A 23,853-nucleotide genomic window follows, 5' to 3' on the forward strand; every position below is an offset into this window, starting at 1 on the left:
TTAAGAACATCTTGCTGCCTCCTGAGCAATCCATATATTTGAGACAATGGTTTAAGATCTCCTGTATACATTTTTTTTTTATTTAAATATTTTAATATTGTTTTTCAAATCACCATTTTGAATATACAAAAGCTAATAATACCAACAAAGTAATTAACACAGAACTGTCATACTATATACATTTGATAAGCCTTTATACATGACAGCGTTTAAAGGGTAAAGCCAACCTTTTAAAATGTATGTGAATATCATATATTAGAATACATTCAACTGTTTCATTCAAATGCAAGCTCCTAATTAAAAGGATAATCTTCATCCCTATTTTATTCCATTTTCTACCATAGATGCTCTGTAAATGACAGTCAGGCCCTTCCGTGACAATTTATGTGAAGTTGATGGACTTTAGTTCCTGTGAGAACTGCTTCTCTCCTCCATACAAGTCAATGGGAATGCAAAAGCTTTTGATGCAGTTTGGAAAGAGGTTAAAGGACAAAGGCAGGTCATCAAGTGATTGCAGGTCAAATGGACCTGTCAATGAATTCTGAGTAATCTTCGAAGCCTCTCAAGCTGCTTTCAAATGCAGAATCCATTTGAAAGCAAGTTGTACAGTTGTGACCAAAATTATTCAACCCCCACTGAAATTGAGTGTTTTGGCCAGTTTGACATTGCTTTTGATCATTCAGTCATCTTGCTTACATTTACATTAAAGAGGCACTTGTAGGTCAGACAAATATAACATAACAGTTATAATGAAATAACCACAAATGTCTTTTCTGTGCTCACAGCATTATCAGTTTTATTCAACCCCCAAGTGACATTCAATCTTAGTACTTAGTACAGCATCCTTTTACAGTTATAACAGCTTTTAAACGTGAAGCATAGCTTGACACAAGTGTCTTGCAGCGATCTACGGGTATCTTCGCCCATTCTTCATGGGCAAAGGCCTCCAGTTCAGTCACATTCTTAGGCTTGCGCACTGCAACTGCTTTCTTTAAGTCCCACCAGAGGTTCTCAATCGGATTTAAGTCTGGTGACTGCGATGGCCACTCCAAAATGTTCCAGCCTTTCCTCTGCAACCATGCTCTAGTGGACTTGGAGGTATGCTTGGGATCATTGTCCTGTTGAAAGGTCCAACGTCTCCCAAGCCTCAGGTGTGTGACGGACTGCATCACGTTTCCATCCAATATCTCCTGGTACTGAAGAGAATTCATGGTACCTTGCACACGCTGAAGCTTCCCTGTACCTGCAGAAGCAAAACAGCCCCAAAGCATGATTGACCCTCCACCATGCTTCACAGTAGGCAAGGTGTTCTTTTCATCATAGGCCTTGTTCTTCCTCCTCCAAACATAGCGTTGATCCATGGGCCCAAACAGTTCTAATTTTGTTTCATCAGTCCACAGAACACTATCCCACAACTTTTGTGGTTTGTCCACATGGCTTTTGGCATACTGCAGTCGACTCTTCTTATTCTTTGGAGACAGCAAGGGGGTACGCCTGGGAGTTCTGGCACGGAGGCCTTCATTACGCAGTGTGCGTCTTATTGTCTGGGCTGAAACTTCTGTACCCACATCTGACAAATCTTTTCTCAGTTCCTCAGCAGTCACTCGGGGACTTCTCTCCACTCTACGCTTCAGGTAGCGCACAGCAGTCGAAGTCAGCATCTTCTTTCTGCCACGACCAGGTAGCGTTTCAACAGTGCCCTTTGCCTTGAATTTGCGAATGATGCTTCCTAAGGTGTCTCTTGGTATGTTTAACATCTTTGCAATCTTCTTATAGCCATTGCCCTTCCTGTGAAGAGAAATCACCTCTTCTCTTGTCTTCCTGGACCATTCTCTTGCCTTCACCATGTTTGTAACCACACCAGTAAATGTCTAGAAGGAGCTGAGTATCACAGTCATTTTAAAGCTGCCTAATTGGTGCTTATTATGCTTGATTGCTGCTCGGTGACATCCACAGGTGTTTTCAATACCTGATGGAAAGCACCTGTATGAACCTCTGTTCTTCAGAGTGGTAGTCTTTAAGGGGTTGAATAATTGTGGCAATGAAGAAACCACATAAGAACCATTTACTACTGTATTACATAAACAATTGATGTCATTTTAGTTGCATTTGGGTAGTTACAACGTCCTTGTAGGATTTGATTCTGAATACAATTCCAAATGTACACTATAGTCCCTAAACCCCTTTACAGCATTGGGGGTTGAATAATTTTGGTCACAACTGTATTTGCCCTTTGAAATAAACCCAAAGCCTGTTAACTCAGGTCCTCAGTATGCTGCCTGCATGGCCTAATATCTATGTGCATGAGCATTATATAATATTATTATATTTATTCATCATTCATTCATCACAGTCATTCCTCAAAATATGGAAGAGGACATTAAAATGTCAAACCTATCTTGATTTTTTTCTCTTTTTGAAAATCCCCAATTAAACTATTTATAGCATTTTGGCTTTATTAGTGAAGCAGTGAAACAAACCCCTGGTGTTCACTTTAAGCCAGAATTTAGGAAATAGCTGCACTGATTTCTAATCAAGTATTCATACCCGAGAGGCTTTAAGTTTTGTCTTCAGTTTAATTACAACAGTGATGAGCAAGCAGTGAGAATGAAGAGAGACTATCTGCATACATGAATACATGACCCTTTAAACAACGGAGTGCTAAGGTTATCTGCAAGTACATTGTGCCATTGATAAAACTAAAACTGTATATGCTAATACAACATCCTTTTCAACTGCCAAATATCAAGACACTTGATATTTATATTTGTAATATAGGTCCATCTAAATCTGTTATTTTTACAAAAGGCATACAAAATGTACTTACCAATGTGGCAAAAAGATGGTAAAGAATAAAGTAAATGGCAACCACGGGAGCCCACATATGTCCTACAGCATTTAGAGTTTGATCCATTACATCCACCCATCCCTCTTGAGTCAAAATTTGGAACATTGACATGAATGCCTGTAGGGAAAAATGTGTAACATGAAAACAATCTGCATAAACACAAATGCTATAAAGCAATTAAAAGAATGCATTTTCAAATGAATTTGTTCCGCCAAGAGCAAGATGTCAAAATACAACACATAGACCATTGATATGACTGTGACACATGCACCTAGGAGTACAAGGTGAAGTACTAATGTGCTTGATGACAGGTCGAGAAGCTGGGAAGTCAGTCCCAGTAACTAAATAAATTATTATTGTTAGAGAGGAACGTTTTATGGCTAATACAGGAATGAAATGGACATTTTCTGGTGTCCGTTCTTATACAGGATTTATTGCTATTAATATTACTTTTTAAGTAAAAATTTGTAGCTCTCCACTTTTATTGCCCTTGGCAAATGATATGTTGCATGTTTAGAGATAAGACCCAGGAGATATGTTTACTGTCTCACACCTATCAGGAAACTAACAAAGCTTTAGCCACACCACTGAACTATAATGTCCCTACAGAACATTACGCACAGGAAGATGTAATGGCTCTAGTTTTCACCATCATACTTTATGTCTCTGTCACATGGACATATATAATTTACAAAAGTACAGAAGTGAGAGTGCTGTTCAGTATATAGAATACAGTATTGCCACCAGCGTAATACAGCAAATTACTTTTTAGGACAGGTTAAAAAAAAGTTTTTAAAGATGACTTTGTTACAAGTACATTTTTGGCGAAAATAGTTTTCATAAAGTAATAGTTTTTGATCTAACATGTGACACCAAAAGCAGTTTCAAAAGTGACAGAAAGCAGCTCTGTGAGATTAGAGAGCATGCTTCCCAGTGCATGATCAAACAAAATACTCCTTTTAGTTAAAATGGTAAACCTCCATCAGCTTATGCTAAAATGAATCTGAAAGGCAACCATCAAACTGACAGAACCAACAGCTGCAAAAATAAAATCTTGAGATTTATGCTAATATGGATTTCTGAATTATTTAGCAGCACCTTATAGAACAGATTGTCAACTTTCCTTAACTCTTAATGCATATTGTAACGGATATGGTTACCTTTGGACGGGGCGGACTGACCATTTGGAAACTCGGGCAGTGCCCGAGGGCCCGGGGTCAGTATGGGGCCCCATGAAATGCCCCTGGTATCTTTTTCATAGGCTTTTTTGAGTTTTGGTAAGGACACAGGGGCCCCATGATCCCCTATTGCCCGGGGGCCCCATGAGTTGTCAGTCCGCCCCAGCCTTTGGAACATTGGACTATGTAACACACAGCACAGTATAGTGAGCACAGCAATCAGGAGTATGTAATGTAAAGCCTAGCATACAGAATACAACAGTCATGAGTTTGTAACATATAGCCATGTATACAGAGTACATTGGTCAAGAGTATTAATGTACAGCCTAATGAGTGCAATGGTCAGAAGTATGTAACATACAGCGTATCATACAGATTGCGGTGTTAAAGAGTTTATAACATGAAGTCTGCGTACAGACTGCAGTAGTCAGAAGTATGTCATGTACAGTGTAGCATGCAGAGTACAGTGGTCAGGAAAATATAACATAAAAGACAGCATATAGATTGCAAAAGTTAAACCGATACTAAAGGTTAATTTTTTTGTGTAAAATAACAAACATGTCTATACTTACCTGCTGTGTGCAGTGGTTTTGCACAAAGTAGTCTGGATCCTTCTCTTCTTGGGTCCCCCACAGGCTCTCCTGGCTCCTCCTTCCTTTCGGGTGCCTCCATAGTAAGCAGCTTGCTATGGGGCACCCGCTGTTCCGTGTGTCCATTCACACACGGAGCCATGGCTTGGCCACGCTCCTCTCTCTCCTCATTGATTGACTGGCTGTAATTGACAGCAGCGGGAGCCAATGGCTCCCGCTTGCTGTCTCAGCCAGTGAGGAGGAAGAGACCTGGGACAGCCGAGGCTGTCATTCACATCACTAAATCATGATGAGGTCAGGTAAGTATTGAGGGGATGGGGGGAGCTGCTGCACACAGAAGGTTTTTTTACCTTCATGCATAGAATGCATGAAAGTAAAAAAATCTTCAGCCAACCACTTTAAGAGCATGTAGGAGTATGTAGTGTATAGCATGGCAAACACATTGCAGGGGCTGCAAAAAAACTTTACCTCTGGCTTTCTGTATGAGAGAGGCAGCAAAAAAAACAGACTCTTCCAGTATGAATATAGCCATGTTCAAGGATCACCAGACTAGTAACAAAAGGGTATAAGGTGGACTGTAAAATGATTGAATAATAAAAATAAAGATTGACTTGTGCAACCAGCCTGCCCATACATGGATCGAAATTCAAATCTATGTATGGCTGGCTTTAATTTACTTTTGGAAATAAGCGTAACAGTGTGGATTCATTTATCAAGCCTTCTTTTTTTTGGGGGAAAATAACAAACATGTTATACTTACCTGCTGTGGGCAGTGGTTTTGCACAGAGCAGCCTGGATTCTCCTCTTCCCCCGCAGGCTCTCCTGGCTCCTCCTTTCTGTCGGGTGCCTCCAAAGCAAGCAGCTTGCTATGGGGCACCCACTGCTCCATGTGTCCAATCTCACACAGAGCCGTGGCTTGGTCCCCTCTCTCTCCTCATTGGCTGACTGCCTGAGATTGACAGCAGCAAGAGCCAATGGCTCCCCTTTGCTGTCTCTGTCAATGAGGAGGCATAGACCCGGGACAGCCAAGGTTGTCATGCACATCACTGGATCGCGATGAGGCTCAGGTTAGTATTGAGGGGGCTGGGGGCACTGCTGCACACATAAGGTTTTTTGCCTTCATGTATAGAATGCCAGAAGGTAAAAAACCTTGTGCCTTTACAACCACTTTAAGCATGTTCATAATTAGGATAAAGGATGCATACAATAAATGGACTGCATTGATGGAAAAGCTGTTTTAAATGTCTAAGCATCACAACATATGTTCAAAAGGCATTATAAATGAACGTGTTTCTTTAAGGTCTGTGGTGATTATGCTATAAAGTTACAAGACCAAGATAAACCATTTCATAAAATAGTTTTTTAGTATGATTGCTGAAAGAGATTGTCACAGAGTGACAGCATAAAATGACTGTTTCAATCACCAAATTGAATAGTTTTCCTAAGTGGTGGGTGAGAGTGACAAGGGCAAGAAGATCATTTTACATTACATACGCATCACACTCAAGAATCTGTGCAATTGACTGGAGAGATGAACTAATAGCCAAAATGATGGTTAAAACCACTCAGATGAATGGTACACCTATGGCACGTTGCATGAAAATGGAAATGGAAGATTCACTGTTACCTCTATAATCATGTTCTAACTAAAAAATAACAATTCAGGTGCATTTGAGCAAAGGGCTGGATATTGACATTTGGACCCTTGCAGTACAAATGGGAGGTATGCAAACCTGATGGAAATACCATTAAACTGGTTGTGGTAATGTAAAGAGGAAGGCACAGCTCAGCATATAATGTGTTCCTGTTTGGCATTACTCATACTATAGTTTAACCCCTTCACGCCTAAGGGTAAAACAAATCTAAATGCCTAAGCACAATTCTGCAACGTTGACATGTGATAGTAAAACCGTACATATCACCACAACTACTTTGTACATCCAGGTGAATTATACCTTGATTTTTTCAGGACAAATTGGGCTTTGATTTGGTGGTAAATGGTAATGGATAGCTCCTGATTTTTTTTTATTATCAAAGGAAAATTGGCCCAAAATAGTAAAAAAAATAATTTTTTTCTATTTAGCTGTGTGTTTCTTGTTATGATCATAACCTACCACCAAAGAACAACCCAAAATAAATTTTCCAGCTCTTGACGATCGCAGCAATACCATATATGTGTATGTTATGTGTTGTTTGTACCCATAGTACAGCCCAGAAAAAATAGTGCGCATCTTGTTTCTGTCTTTTTTTTTTTTACCTAAAACACACTGGCACCAATTTTTTTTTAAAATCCTGACTGTTGACCCTGACCTTTGACCCTGACATTGACCAAAACACTAACCCTGGCACTGAACTAGATCAAACCTTTATCTAGGTATTTTTATTTATTTTTTCTTTTCTTTTTTTATATTTATTTATCTTTTTTTTTTACAAACATTTACTTTTCTCTCAATGCCAGGAGTTAGAGAGATACAATGTATCTCTCTTCTTCATTCATAGAGAGAGAAAAAAGCAAGAGGACTGGGCTGTACAGTGACTGATCGCTGTGATAGCCAATCAGAGGCTATCACAGCGATCATGTGACCCGGAATCGGGAGTCCCAGGTCCCGATCGTTAGAACGGGACCCGGGGCTCTCAGTGACACCGTGGTCTCTGTGCTGGGAGCACGCCAAGCGGCGCGCTCCCAGCACAAAGACAGGTACGCAAATATGCGTCCCCACTGAAAAAAGCCCAGTTCTGTGAGGCCGCATATTTGTGTGACGTCGGTGTCAAGGGGTTGAACTGACATGTATCAATTTCCAAAACAGATTTAGTATTAGGTGGGAAGCAACCACCCAAATAGACAAAAACCCTTAAATCTGAGTTTTGCAAAATGTTTGTATAGTCACCTGTTTCTACATTACACCTACATGGAAAAATATAAACCATTCATCTAAAATATTAAACTGTGTGTACTATGAAGAATAGGAGTTTCACTACAGATTGGATGAAATGTGATTCCTGTCACACTAATAACTCACAACTTTGTAAAATATATCTACTGTAAACCCTAAAGCAAAAAAAAATGATATATTGCAGCTTACCATTTCTTAGATGTGGTGGTTGCATTAGTTTTCTTTTCTTTTTTTTTTATAGGCTTTTTTTCTTATTATCACCTGATGACCCTGTCAGTTTCTGTCCCAGAATGGACACACTCACGCACTGTACTGTTTGTATGGAGAAGCAATATCACATTAGGACAAGAAATGTGTTAGAACTAAAGAACATCTATACCTCTTTATCTCCATAGCATAAAGAGAGATGTTTTGTAGTTCACAATAATGAATTGTGCAGGGCTGATTATACGGTTTGAGAGAGAGAGACATTTTTTTATGCCCATTCATACATTTAAAAAATGGTCCAGTATTAACACAATGCAAAGCGACTTAATATTTGCTGTAGACACTATACCCACTACTTTAACTCTGGTGTATCCAGTTTTGGGATAACTATCCAGTTGCACACTGAAAATAATTAATATAATAAAAAATGCAACTTTATGAATTAGGCAGAACTTCTCTTAAGAGCAGCTGCCACTATACCTAAATTCTGTTCCCTTTGGAAATTATACATACTGCATATAATACATATACATATATACATACTGTAAATAATAATAATATGTTGTGGTTCAAACCTAGCTATTGTTCAGTGTGTAAATGATGCTACACTAAATTAATTAGAGATCACTAGATAGACGTAGATGCAATTTTTTAATGGTGCCAAACAGTTCAGCTCCCAACCTACCATTCCCACCTATTCATACAATCAATCTGACAGGAACAGTGCCTAAAGAAAAAATGTTTTTTGGGGACAAGGGAGGGTGAGGGCACTTTTGCTGGATGCATTTATCTGTGTCTGGCAGTAATATTATCAGTCACAATACATAACATCCTGTTCTTAAACAATACTAAAATGTTGCCATTATTTAGCTGTCAGTAATTCTAAAGAGTATAAATTTGAGATGAAAACTTTTTTCATTATGTACCAATATTTTAGGATTATAATAGCCTCTATAAAGATTTCTAAACTATCTGGAAGCTCTTTCGCTTACAAGAAAACTATGGTTATGGGTCAAATACCAGTTTTTTTTGTTGGTCTTACAGTATATGATTTGAAACTGTTTTATATATCTTTTTTATGTATAACAATCTTTGATTAAACATTAGATACATGACCGAGATTTCCCAAAGCCCTATGAGTTAGCTAAAGAACACAGACAGTAGATGCTGCCTACTATGTGGTATCATTTGTCTGATTAACACTTGTTTTTGAGCCATTTGATTGAAATAAGCCATTAAGGGGGATTTAAACCTAAGCACAAACATTAGCATATTGAAGGGTACCAGTCCTTAGACAATGTGGCTACATTCGTTTTGCTTCTTAGGTTAAAGAGGAGCTCCACCCAAAAGGGGAAGTTCCACTTTAAGGCTTTGTCCCCTGCTCTGCACCTTTGGGGAGTGGGGGGGAGGCTGATAGAGTCTAAAATCTGGTGCAGCTGTGCATGGTAGTCAAAATTCTAACTTCTGCTTGTTTAGTTAAGCTTTGACAAAAAAAAAATTTAAAGCAGAGCTGCACCGGATTTTGCACTCTCAAGTTTTAGTAAATCAACCCTGAAGTGTGTTACTGGTCAGTTCACCAGGTGAAAATAAACACCTGAAGCTGATGGTTTCTATGCACAATTGCACCAGATTTTGCACTCTCTAGTTTTCGTAAATCAACGCTTATGCCTCTAGCCACTGGGTGGATAGAAGACATAATATTAACCCCCCTGGTGGTATTCCAGAGTGTAGCTCGGGGTTAACTTTCAGTACCAAAAGCGGTAACCCCGAGCTACATTCGGAATTACCCTGCAGCGTTGCTCAGGGATTCCCTCCTGCGCTCCCTCGATGTCCCCCTGTGCAGCATCCCTGGCCATCTCCTCCAGCCGATGCCGGAATCTGTCTTCTGGGTTCCGTTCCCTGCGAGCTTCGGGATGTATGGGACATATGGGGGACAGAACCGGCGGGAAATTCAAACATTTTAAAAGTGCCATTCACTCAATACACTAAAATCTCATAGTATAACATTACTGTATCAAACCATTTCACATACATTTTGTCCCTACTGCTTTGTCCTGTGCCCTGCCTGCATTTTTACTGTTCTTTCTGCCTGGAAACTGAGAAATGTCCATGGCGTCCAAAAAGCGTCCCTTTAGGTCAAAAACGATTTTAGACCAGCTGGAGAACAGCGATAGTAAATCAGAACCACTTGCAGAATTGAGTGATAATGATTTGTGGGGAAATTCATCATCAGACACTGAAAACGATTTTGCTACTAAGCTCAGTGATGTGCGAATGTGTTTTTGGTTTGATTACATTATTGAATTAAATTTATTATTATAATATTATTTTTTATGATTATTTATTATATTATAATTTATGATTTTGTGTTTCAAATTTTATCATACCCGGAATGTTTACTAGACTCTTGTTCGGACAGATTTCAGTGAGTTATTCCTAAGAATTACAGGCCTACAATAAAAAAACAAAATTTTTCCATTGAAAACAATGTACCGCTTTGAGCACAGAAATACTGACATAATCATACCGCTAGGGAGGTCAATATGCTATAAGTATTATTTACCTGACCAAATCAGAAACATTTTTTAATTGTTTATTTTTCAGCCCAATCCATAATTATTAAGGAAAATATTACAAAGCCACTATACATTACTTTTCTACCAATTGTGTAATATCCCACGTTACACAGTTCAAGATTTGTAACAGCTTTCTGGTAAGATTAGAACATCAATAAAGCTAAAGGCCATGTATTAAATAGTGAAGCGCTCCCAAATTACCTAAGAAAATTCCCTATATGCATACCATAAATACCAACTGAACTTGAAATAATCAATACCATAAGGTGATGAAAAACATATAAACTAAGTCTATTGGTGAAAAACTAGAATATATAAATACCTCATATATATACCAATCATTAATACCTCATAATTAATCTGTGATGGAAAATAACAAATATAAAATTCATAATAAATACTCAAATATCAGTGATAAAATCAATCTTCATAATGATACTAATACATAATATAATAAAAGGTGTGACAAATCGTGATAAATTGTGACAAACCTATATATCAAAATAAATAGTGATTCTTCATCAAATAAATACGTAATGCATAAATCCTGTGATAAAACCATATATCAGAATAAAAAATTAAATAAATAGCTACTTAATTCTGTGATAAAGTAAATGAACACTGTGTCTAGAATAAACTCAAAAAGTCCATGCATAAATGTGAAAACACTCTGTGATCTTCACTTCTAGTGCTCAAAAAGGAATCCTCCAATGGCAGCAATGCCTGCTCACCTCCCCACCTCGACCCACACAGGGCCACAAGGCAAAAAACTCTCCTCAAAGGCAATCCTTTACTCTAGCTCAGCAAGGGACCTCAGGACTTCCACTCCACCTCCTCTCAAACGTCATATAGGACACAAACAAAGCTTCCCATTGTATAATAACGTTTAATAAGAACAATTAGCATAACATACTTTTTCCACTCACATGTAATCCTTGTATACAGCGCTTTCCACCTCACATCATGGGTGTATTCACATACAGGGAGGGAAACAAATATGGCCGCTACGTCCGGACAGGCATCCCCACGTGACCGGAAGTGACGTAATCTTGAACTGGGAATGGCGTTCCGACGCGTTGCGTCACGTGCGTCGTGACTTCATCAGGGTACCGCCCCCCAGAGCCATGATGCATTTATATAGGGAATAGTCAACCCACTATTCCCAATTAGAGGGCGGACTCCCGGCGGCCATTTTACCAGAGTCCGCACAGCTAACCTCATTCAAAGAAGACATCCCTATCATAGCTACTCAATCTGCGCTATTAATAGGAACCACCACTTCCATCATATAAACATTCATGATCTTGTGTGATACTCCTCTTAAAAAACAAATACAATACATTCAACTATTTATTAATACTATATTAAAACCCACATGATACCCCACTTTATTGTTTATATGTCTATCTCATTAGTGTTAGTAAAGGGGCAGAGGAAAAAATTGTAAAAAAGACCCAACAACAATTTATATATACAGATTTATATATACAGATACTCAAATCTGATAAAATCAACGCATCTTATATTAAAAATTGTATATATGTATATATACACATAACATACATATATACCCATAAAAAATAAATAAATAATAAACCGTACAATTTAATTTTATTTAATAAAAATACAAATATTAAAATTAAATATATATATATATTACTGCGGACCCTAAATGAATTACTCTATATTATCCCTAAAAAAATCTAAAAAAATATTTTTAGTAGTCCTGAGGTCCCTTGCTGAGCTGCCTGGAGTAAAGGATTGCCTTTGAGGAGAGTTTTTTGCCTTGTGGCCCTGTGTGGGTCGAGGTGGGGAGGTGAGCAGGCATTGCTGCCATTGGAGGATTCCTTTTTGAGCACTAGAAGTGAAGATCACAGAGTGTTTTCACATTTATGCATGGACTTTTTGAGTTTATTCTAGACACAGTGTTCATTTACTTTATCACAGAATTAAGTAGCTATTTATTTAATTTTTTATTCTGATATATGGTTTTATCACAGGATTTATGCATTACGTATTTATTTGATGAAGAATCACTATTTATTTTGATATATAGGTTTGTCACAATTTATCACGATTTGTCACACCTTTTATTATATTATGAATTAGTATCATTATGAAGATTGATTTTATCACTGATATTTGAGTATTTATTATGAATTTTATATTTGTTATTTTCCATCACAGATCAATTATGAGGTATTAATGATTGGTATATATATATGAGGTATTTATGTATTCTAGTTTTTCACCAATAGACTTAGTTTACATGTTTTTCATCACCTTATGGTATTGATTATTTCAAGTTCAGTTGGTATTTATGGTATGCATATAGGGAATTTTCTTAGGTAATTTGGGAGCGCTTCACTATTTAATACATGGTATTTATGACTTATTGGTTGAGGTTGAGTGATTGCAGCTGGAAGATAGGGACGTACCCATATTAAGCGCAGGAGGATATCCCCCCCTTGAATAAAGCTAAAGGATGGTCCAACCTCTTAACTAGGGTTTGATATTTATGTATTTTGGGTTAAATTTTTTATCTACAACTTGCATTACTTATGATTATCATACCTGCCAACAGTCCAGGATTCAGTGGGACTTTCCTGGGATTTTACCTAAATCCCGGCATCCCACAGATCTAGGCTGTGTTCTGCTGCTGGCCAGGTGCTCCATCACTTATTCCTGCACCTAACTTTGCCTCTTTTGCGGCTCTGTCAGGCAGTGCTACAGTTCTGGCAGAGGGGACAGTGGCACATGAGGGTGGATAGATAAGTATAATACAGTGAAAACACTCACCTGACAAAGAAACCCTCCACTATGTAATTCCCAAGTCAACATACTTTACTTTATTGAAGAAATCAATTAAATTCTCCAAACAGGCATGCAAACCCTCAATAAGACAAAGGCTCAAGACTGTGAGCTTTTCTTCAATTAAAGATAGACCAGAAGCAGAGTCAAAGTATATATATTTTTTGGTGACCACCAATAAAAAAAAAATAAAAGCTAAAACATTCATGCATTGTTCTGGATTTTCAACAGCATCAATTCCTCTGGGCTTTCTTAAACTATTATATCATACATGCTCAAGTTCAGTAAGCAAAAACTGAATACATTTCATGTTAGCTATGACTATTTTCCTCAGTACCTGTCAGTGAAACCACTACACAGGATGCATACCTAAAACATATGAAGATATTCATAAAAATTTCAAAGCAGCTTATTCCAGCACCTGACAAATGCTCCTTTGCTTCTCTGGCATGCATGGTCTCCTGCCCAACATGAACACTATAAATATGGAAGAGGGAGGTAGCAATGTGGGATCCCCACTATAACCTCACTATAAACCAGAGCTTCTCTATCCCCCCACAAAGTACCCAACACACGCTCCCATCCTTCTGCAGAGAATGAGTGCCTCCCCTCTCCTCCCCCAGAGTACTGGGTTCCCAACAGAGCACCAGTGTTCCTGCTCTTCCCCCATTGAGCACCAATGCCTTCTCTCCCCCCATTGATTACCAATGCCTTCTCTTCCCCCCACTGAGCATCAGTGCCCCTCTTTCCACCCACTGGGGCATATTTGCTGCCATTGACAACTACCACCAAGCATTTTCTTTTTTCCAATAAAATAAGAAGGAAGCAAGCGCCAAAACCAACTAGCAGCTGATACACCAAAGGCAACCAAAAAACCTCATACAATGAAATCCAACAAAAAAGGTGCAGTGCTAAATGCATGTATACATAAACTTATAATAGCTATTAAAAGTGACCAAATAAAGTGACAAAATGCAATACACATATATTAAGGTGCCATGCATGTGACATTAAAAGATGATAAATATATCACAAAGCTACCCTAAGTAGAGGGCATATAAAGTTCAAAATAGATGTAAGTGACTGATGTGATCAGAGATAGTCTCTAATGGGTGATCCGTGTGTTTCCAGATGATCATTCAGGTGATGTGTCAAAGGGATGTTAAAAATGCACACTCACCAGATGACAGATCATAATACGCATGGTATATGAAATATGGCCGGAGGTCCCCCTTAAAAGGTAGTCAGCCTGGTCAGGTCCAAGAGATCTCCTTCCTCCCTGGTACTCTGCCACACAGCTGCCGTCCTCCATATATGGGCTCTATGGTGGTATTGGCTCATATAGAGCCAGAAAGAAGAATGCCCATAGTGTAATACTTTTCAGCCAAAAACGTTTATTATAAGTAAAGCAAAGCAACTAAAACAGCATATGAACTGTCACTGACCATGTACAGCAAAAAAGACGTAACCGCGCATGGCTCCTCCTCTACGTGTGTCATGCACGAGCACGTATTCATGAGGGGTATGCACATAGAGCAGGAGGCGTCATTGTATTCCATTTATAGTCTGGGCGGCACGTGCGCATAACGAAACTGCCGAGTAAGCGTGGTGGCGCAAGTGCACACTCAATCTGCCATTTTGTCGGAGCACAGCACATACACGCGCCCGCTCAGGCGCAATTGTACCATAGGTTTTACCCTTACAACAACTGACAGCAGACCTATGACTAGAGGACTTGCATCAGCGAATACGAGAAAAATTTTTTTTATAATGAATATGTAAAAATTATCGGATCAGGAAGGAGAATCATTAATACAAGATCCATAATAAAAAGTTATACTAATAAAACTCAGATATTGATAGATTTGAAATATAAAATTACAAAGGAGGTTAGAAGACTGTGCTCAAATCATCTGCTGCTGTCAAGGTAATGGGGAAAATTATGATAATAAAAGTGGTAGGTAAAAAGAAGTCATATTACATAGATATATCCTGATGTTCAAAAACATGGACATAAATATGTATAAAAATGCCACCATGCATAGTCTAAAAAATATGATAATATAGACTCAATACAACATATATGATAAAAACATTATGTACAGTATGTATATGATCATTTTAAAATTAAAAATACACATTCAAAAAAATATTTATAAGATACAATGTGAATCACAATAAGGGACAAGAATACAAATAAAATAAAAATATAAAATAATAAAAATTTGCTATGGCGAATAAAAAAGATGGAATAAAATGCTGAAAAGGTCAGGCTAAAAATAATAATAAAAATGGTCTCAACTATTGTCAATAAAGCAGTTGAGATCCATGTCAACGTTGAGACCTTTAGGATAAAGGGTGCCCATCTTGAAAATCTATTTGGATTCGAGTTGTGAGACAGCCCTTTTTCTATTGGTACCTCTCCAATGTGATTTAATCATATCAATGCCAACAAATGTAAGGGAGGAGGGATCTTTATTGTGACACCTTTTAAAATGCCTCGAGAGTGAATGGTCCTTAAAGCCCTTTATCGTTATACACATGTTCCCTTAATCTGTCGCGCAGTCTCCTTGTGGTACGTCCTATGTACTGTTTGCCACAAGGACACCCTAAAAGATAAACTACATATCGACTATGACATGTACCAATATAGAACACCTACCCAACATCATTCCAGACCTAGGATATTCAACATTAATTATAGCCATAACTGGCAACCCCCAAAGAATAACTCCGGGTATCATAATAATAGATCACAATACAATTCCCCAAGGCGGAATAATGGAACACCTCAAGGATCCCGACAGAGATGACCTCCATATAGGCCCCCTCCACAACATTATAGGAACTCTAACCCCCACCCTCTTGGAGAATGGATGAGCAACCACACGCATCATTCAATGAGCAATATAAACCATCTCAGCATCATTTTTTAGGTCAGGCAAACCCAAAAAAAGAAGTGCAATACAAGAGGAAAGAGAGGAGAAAAAAGGATCCATCGATCCAAAGAAAAGATGGGTATAGCTGGAAAGGGTATTTATAATTTGAGCAAAATTGAATTGTCTAAATAGGAGCTCTTATTACTGGATAAGGGCCTTAAATTCGCTCCTAAGAAAGGTTTAAATAAATTTAATACCTATATTGACATCAATAAGTTTGTCAGACAGCTAACGCTTAAAAGACATTTTGGAAGCTCTAAAAGTCAAACGTCCACATGATCAACAATACGTCAATAATGCTATTGATAGTCTTTTGAATAAAAAAGACTTCATAATACGACCAGCCGACAAAGGAGGAGGGGTAGTTGTTCTTAATAAGGTTGATTACATGACCGAGGTGTATAAAATTCTTAACGATACTAGTACTTATCGTTTGTTACCTAAAGACCCTATGACACAATATAAGAAGGTACTTAAAACTATTATTAACAAAGGATATCAAGATCACGTTATCAATAAAAAGGAGTTCTTATGCCCCTCAGCTCCGAAATTGCCAGTTATGTACATCTTACTGAAGGTGTACAAAGATCCCATAAACCCCCCTGGGACACCTATAATTAGCGGAATAGGTTCGCTATGTTAAAAAATAGGTCAATATATAGACCATTATCTCCAGCCCCTAGTAACAGGTACCCCTTCATATCTAAAGGACACAAAACAGATGCTCAACGATATCCAAGATTTATCTGCCAATTCTGATACATTTCTGGTAACTGCAGATGTGTCCTCTCTATATAGTAATATAGATCACAAAGATCGGATGGAATCAGTGATATTTTATCTAGATGTTTTTACACATATACAGAAGGATTTTATTTTACAACTTTTAGAATTTGCTATGGCAAACAATTACTTCTGGTTTGATAATAAATTTTACCCCCAGATACGCGGAGTAGCTATGGGAGCAAAGTTTGCTCCCAGCCTGGCCAACCTCTTCATGGCCAGGTGGGAGGAGGACATTATTTATTCCAGAGAGTGGCCTGAATTGTCTTTTTATAGACACTACATAGACGACATCTTCTTGCTATGGAATGGTAACAAGCAGACTTTGCATAATTATTTCGGTACTCTGAATAACAACGACCTGAACATCAAATTAACATTTGACTACAGTCTTAGTCAGATTAATTTTCTAGACCTTACACTAATTAAGAGAGATGGTAGGATTATTACCGAATCATTTATTAAGTCAGATAGGAATAGTTATATTCCGATAGATAGCTGTCACCACCCAGCCTGGCTGTCAAACATACCGAAGGGACAGTTCCTCAGAATCTCGAGGAACTATTCTGACCTGGATACATACTACTTTAAAGCCTCCATCCTAAAAGAAAGATTTGTAGAAAAAGGATATAGTGAATCTGAACTAAACAACACACTCATATCAGGCTCTGAAGCTGATAGATGGTATACAGAGACCGACCAAATCTTGTCCATTTGTGACCACATTTTCAATCCAACATAAGATGATTACCAAAATATTTAATAAAAACTGGGGTGTATTGAAGGCGGACCCAGTACTTACCAAAATATTACCTGATAGACCAGAGATGACTTTCAGACGTACAAAGGCGTTAAGGAACCTAATAGCGCCTAATGTTGTAAACCCTCCCCCAGCATATCCTTTTTTTCTGTTACCGGATTTTTGTCCATGTAACAAATGCGTTATATGTCTGTACAATAATCACCGTAAAAGGAAAAAATTATAAAATCGACAAGTTTATTACATGCCATAGTCGATATGTAGTTTATCTTTTAGGGTGTCCTTGTGGCAAACAGTACATAAGACGTACCACAAGGAGACTGCATGACAGATTAAGGTAACATTTGTATAACGTGAAAATATGCAGTGACGTCACGCCGCCGCCGAGACCACGAGGAGGTCCGGTGGCCATATTTTTTGCTGTACATGGTCAGTGACAGTTTATATGCTGCTTTAATTGCTTTGCTTTACTTATAATAAACGTTTTTGGCTGAAAAGTACTACACTATGGGCATTCTTCTTTCTGGCTCTATATGAGCCAATACCACCATAGAGCCCATACCTGGAGAACGGCAGCTGTGTGGCAGAGTACCAGGGAGGAAGGAGATCTCTTGGACCTGACCAGGCTGACTACCTTTTAAGGGGGACCTCCGGCCATATTTCATATACCATGCGTATTATGATCTGTCATCTGGTGAGTGTGCATTTTTAACATCCCTTTGACACATCACCTGAATGATCATCTGGAAACGCATGGATCACCCATTAGAAACTATCTCTGATCACATCAGTCACTTACATCTATTTTGAACTTTTATATGCCCTCTACTTAGGGTAGCTTTGTGATATATTTATAATTTTTTAATGTCACATGCATGGCACCTTAATGTATGTGTATATTGCATCTTGTCACTTTATTTGGTCACTTTTAATAGCTATTATAAGTTTATGTATACATTAATTTAGCACTGCACCTTTTGTGTTGGATTTCATTTTCTTTTTTCCACCGACAATGTCCTTTTCTCCTTATGTGGACCACCGATGCTGGGTATTTTTCCTCCCCCATCCACCAAAACACATTTTTCTTGCCCCTGACACTAGATCCCTTTCTTCCTCCCTGACCAATAATGCCAGGCTTTTTGTTTCTTCAACTTACCACTGACATCAGCCATTTTTCCACATATTGACCACAAACACTGGCCATCTGTCCCTCCTGTGGACTAGCAATATAAGGGGCACTATGACACATACCGCTGACTGCTGCACTCTATACATTGTGTAGTAAAGTACTTATCACTGTGCATTACTCCTGACCAAAGTATTTATTGTCTCAGTAATCACTGATTGCTAAGTAGTTTCTGACTGTTTTAATGGAGTTCTTCTTTAAAGCTGAACTCCAAAACAGTAAAGTTTTGTCTGCCATAGCCATCTTGTGGCTTATCTTAAACATGCTCTACTAATAATAGTGGCTCTTGTGAAAAAATATCTAGCTATCATTGTCACTGAAAACAAGCCCCTGGCCCCTTATTTTTGTGTCACATGGCCAACCATATGAAACAAAAATAGACCCGTGTAGTCTTCGGTAGTACATTGCAGTGTGAGCAGATCCTTTAGGCAGACCCCTCTGTCTTTACCTGCATAATCAATTTGATTGGCAGTTTGTACAGCCCAGACAATCCAGTCCTGCCTTTGACAACTTATGGAGGTGGTAACAGAAAGAAGAGAACTTCCCTGTCGCAAATCACAGAGTAGCAGGCACATCTGGCACAATACATAGGACCCTTTTTCCCTGGGATTTCAGATGCAACACATCACTGGTAAGTAAAATTTTGTATGTTCAATTAGAGATTAAAAAAAAAAAAAGTTAAGAATATGGATTATGTTCATGGGGAGTGAAGATTGGAAGTATTTTAAGGCATTTTCAGAGTTTGGCTTTAAGGTAGATTCAGACAAGCTCTCTTAATATTGTGTTTGATTTTTTTTAAGGCTGTTCCTTTAGGTTTATGTGTGTCTGTAAAACTTTCACTTATACATAGCTAAGGATTATTTAGTGAGTAAGTGCCCAGTCATACCAGTACGATTTCAGGTGCGTTCTGCTAATTGAAATCGCACCTGAAATTGCATCTAATGAATGTGAATGTCAGTGTCTCAACATCTGTGATTTGCTGCAGTGCAATTTCTAAAGTAGTTCTTGCATTACTTTTTCTGCAGTTTATTGTGATTTCACATTCACATAATGGAAAGTGCAAAGCAAATTGCAAGAAATCATTGAAAATAATCACAAATCGCAATAAAGTCTTCAGAAATCTCACCTGAAATCATACACAAATCACGTGATTTTAAATCGCAGCGGTGTGACCAGTGACTAAAAGGACAACTGTAGCATAGTGTATGTGTGCATTGTTCACTGGCAATATTATTATTATTATTATACAGTATTTATAAAGCGCCAATGGTTCGCTCAGCACTGTACATTACAAAGGGGGACAGAACATGTGACAGAACAATACCAATACAATGCAAAACATGAGTGGATCGAGGGCCCTGCTCTTTCGAGCTTACAATCTAGGAGACAATTTAAATCGCAGCGGTGTAACCAGTGACTAAAAGGACAACTGTAGCATAGTGTATGTGTGCATTGTTCACTGCCAATAGACTTAAACCTTATTTAACCATGTTCCTTTAGGCCAAGTCCAATATCCAGCATAATGTAGGCGATCAGTGACTTATAGCGGGTCTGCTTACACTGGGGGAAAACTAACTAACTAAATGCCACTGACATCCCTAGTGACACTAATACAGTGATCAGTGCTAATAAAAAGCACTGACAATGTACTGACACTGGGCAGGAAGGGGTTAACATCTGGGGAGATCAAAGGGTTAACTGTGTGCTGTTTTACTGTGTGCTGTGTGTGTGCTTTAGTATGCAAGCACATTGCTTTGTATGGCTTTGCTAAGCAGAGCCATACAAAGCAGTGTGCTGGAGCTGACAGGGAAGAGATCTGTGTTGTTTACATACAGACCTCTCCCCCATCAGTGATACCCATCGATTGCTAGTTGCCAGTGGGGAATCACCGGCCATGGCCCGGTGATCGACAGAGGAAGCTGCCTCTTACCCGGCAATGCAAAATCACGTATATTTACGTGATTTTGCGCAACCCTGCCGCCCTGTAGCAGTATTTCTGTTATAGGGCGGCTGGCAAGCAGGGAAGGTTGTCTTTCTTTCTCATTGTCTGATCTTGGGAGGTATACAGTTATGCTAAAAAAGATCTCTTGGATGTTTACATGTGAAAGCCTCCGTCAATGCCGATCCTTGGGCCATGCCCCCTAAATCCTATGAAACTGTGGGCTGTATTTTGTAAAATCCTGCATGTTGCATCTTTGGTGCCCTGTTTCAAAAACACATAAAAAATGCATCTCTCAATGATTTCTATAGGACCACAGGTCACATGGTGCATGGTGGGAGTCAGGAATCCAGAAAAAGCACCAAGTATACACTGAAAATGTGTTAAAAACCTGATCTGCATTTTTGCTAAATGCATTCCACATTTTTAAGCTCACCAGTGTGAAAGGGCCTTAAGTCATGGAGGGAGAACAGGAATATTTTAAGGTACAGCCACAGATATATTTCCAGAAACACTTTGTTGATGAGCTAAGGAAGGGGGTGCAGTGGTAAAATGAAGAAGAGAAAACATGAGTAAACAAACAATGAATAATTTTTTTCTTGTAAACACAAACATAACTAAGACTCTGTTATTACTCTTTTTGTACTGGTGACCATAGAAAAAAAATGAGGGAAAAAAAAAGGACAAATTTCCAATGGGAAATGGGATATCTTACAATGCAGACATTGGTTCTGGGGACAACTGTACATTTGCTCAAACAGACTGCTATATTTCTTGAACAGGAAGTGAAGGAAGATCTCCTAAATAATACAAGGACAACAAAAAAAGGACATCAAAAAAATAAACTGACAGGGCTTTAACGTCTTCCCTTCTTTATCCAAAAATAAAGTTGAAGTTATGCACACGGCAGTCTTAATAGCATCATGGGTTCCTGGGCCAAGTAATGCACTGGGGCCCCTACCAGCCTGAACTAAATTACACACCTACTGACAAGAATTAAAGTATAAATAGTTGATAGAATGAAACATGTATTTATTAGTACTTTCAATAAAATTGATTTTAACAGATAAGAAAACAGGGCATAAATGAAATACTAATCAACACAGAGGTAACAGTATTGGGGGAGTCAGGAGGACACAATACTGAGATCATGAGGGCACAGTACAGGTTCTGGGATGCTGACCAGGTCATCCTGGGACAGCTTAGTAAAAAAGCGTGACTTTCACAGTTGGTAAGTATGATGTAATGCATTATAATCATGGCGCCCCTATGCACCTGGGGCCCCTGGGCAGCCTTGGCAATGCATACATTTTAAAGGTAACATAAATTTAATAATGAACTTCTCCCATCTGGTCTATTAAATATACCATTTAAAGCATATTCTTATATGTTTTCTAGAAGTACAAAAGATACCTGTTAATCCTGCCAGAAATTTCTGAAAAATTCCTATGCTCTCTGCCTTTGCTAACTCCTATCAGTTAGCATTGTCCCTATCTCTCTCTGAAAACTACAGAACCACCCCTCTATGATATAGGAATAAGGAGAGTGGGAGGCATTTTCTAGTCCTCACACACTTTTTACAGGGTGAAAATGTTGCTTCATCATAGATATAGTGCAGCAAGGGATCATTACCACCCTAGTTCAGGAAGTGTTTCTGGCAGGATTACCCAGTGAAAATTAAAAAAAGAAGGTTGAAAAAAAGGAAAATGGACTAGTAAGCTGCAAACTAAGTCTTACATTTTTGTACTTGGGTTTAAATACATTCTTAGTCTTCTTTCTTTTTACTGTGCATGGATATATTTTTACTACTGTACACAATTTATGTTGCAATAAAAAATATTTTTTTTGAACATTGAACATGCAGTGCGCTTCATTCTTTGATTAGGATAGCGGTAGACCTCTGCCTTTCTGCTTCCATTACGGCGGTCAGCAAGAAAACATCTACAATTATTAAGAGTGCATTATGGAACCAAATTATAGTACCTTTTCTAATTCTTAGTATAGGCAATTGAGCATTAGAAATGGTACATCAACTGCAAAAGCAGCTGTGAAGCTCTGAAAAAACCTCCTCAGGGATAGGCTATGTATAATATACTGTAATTTGTAAGCCACATCAGTGTGCACTGTGAAAAACTCTCAGGCATTACTTAAATGAAAATCGCTTTGTTTTAATCAAAACTATTCCATACTCTCCAAACATGCAAATACTCCAAGATCCAGAATCATCCGCATTAAAATCAGCTCTGATAAAAATGGAATGCATTTAATCTTTTAGAAGCAGTAAAGAAAATGTGTGTGCGTGTGTGTTTGCTGGTTCTTTTCAGATAAAATCAAGCCATCAGAGATACAGGAATAGAAAAAAGATAACTACAATTTGTCGCCATGGCAACAATGAACTGGTGCTTATTCTCTGATGTCAAGTAAAAGAATAACTAGGAGAAAACATACAATTTAAAAGCATTAGTGAAAGTGGGAGGCCTAATTTTGCCAAAGACCTATGCTGTGAAATGGCTAAGCAGTTTAAAGTTGTGCAGCTCTTCTAAAGGGACGAGCAGGCTGACTGTCATGGAACTTTGTTTTTTTTTCTTTATTTCCTGTAATTTGTACTGCACATTTGTTTATAAAATTCAAGTTATTTTAACATGCTTTTGCCGTAGTTTTACTTTCCAACAAATTGTGAAATTGTTTTATTTTTGAAAAATGTTTGAAGAGGGATTTAAGTAGTTAAAATTTGTAACAGAGGGCTTGCACTTATGCAGCACTGTTGAGATTTGAAAAAGTTTTATTTTACAGATTCTAAGATTTAATTAAAAATTTTTACGGAGAATTGCTCATGCTGAGCAGATGCAGAGCAGTATATATTCATGCGTTTGACACCAAACATAAAGGAGATTTAATTATGACAATAGAGAACATGGTGAGGCTGAGTGGTATAACATGAACCTAATGATGTTGGAAAAGAAAATCAATTTATTTTTAATCCAACTGATATATTGAAATGTGATACAAAGTTTTATGTAGAAAGTATATATCTCTTAATGTGATATTACTCATGAAAAGTATTTTTTTTCTTGACTGTTGATTTATAATGATATCAATTTCACCATATAATGTGGTGTAGTAGTGCGTTGATGTTTTCTGT

The 23,853-nt window shown here is 38.1% G+C and overlaps 1 protein-coding gene across 2 annotated transcripts in view; it reads right to left on the minus strand.

Annotated features, from left to right (window-relative positions):
* The window catches only part of NALCN (sodium leak channel, non-selective), a 694,063-nt gene that overhangs the window by 269,598 nt on the left and 400,612 nt on the right, over positions 1-23,853 (minus strand). For both annotated transcript variants that reach the window (XM_089679951.1, XM_089679950.1), the window contains one exon: positions 2,828-2,965. In XM_089679951.1, coding sequence (XP_089536077.1) covers positions 2,828-2,965 — 138 coding nt within the window. The remainder of the gene's footprint in view (positions 1-2,827; positions 2,966-23,853) is intronic.

Source organism: Staurois parvus, unplaced genomic scaffold (assembly GCF_062004578.1).
Source record: "Staurois parvus isolate SC_StPar_1 unplaced genomic scaffold, SC_StPar_1.0 ptg000233l, whole genome shotgun sequence".
NCBI classification, from domain to species: Eukaryota; Metazoa; Chordata; class Amphibia; order Anura; family Ranidae; genus Staurois; species Staurois parvus.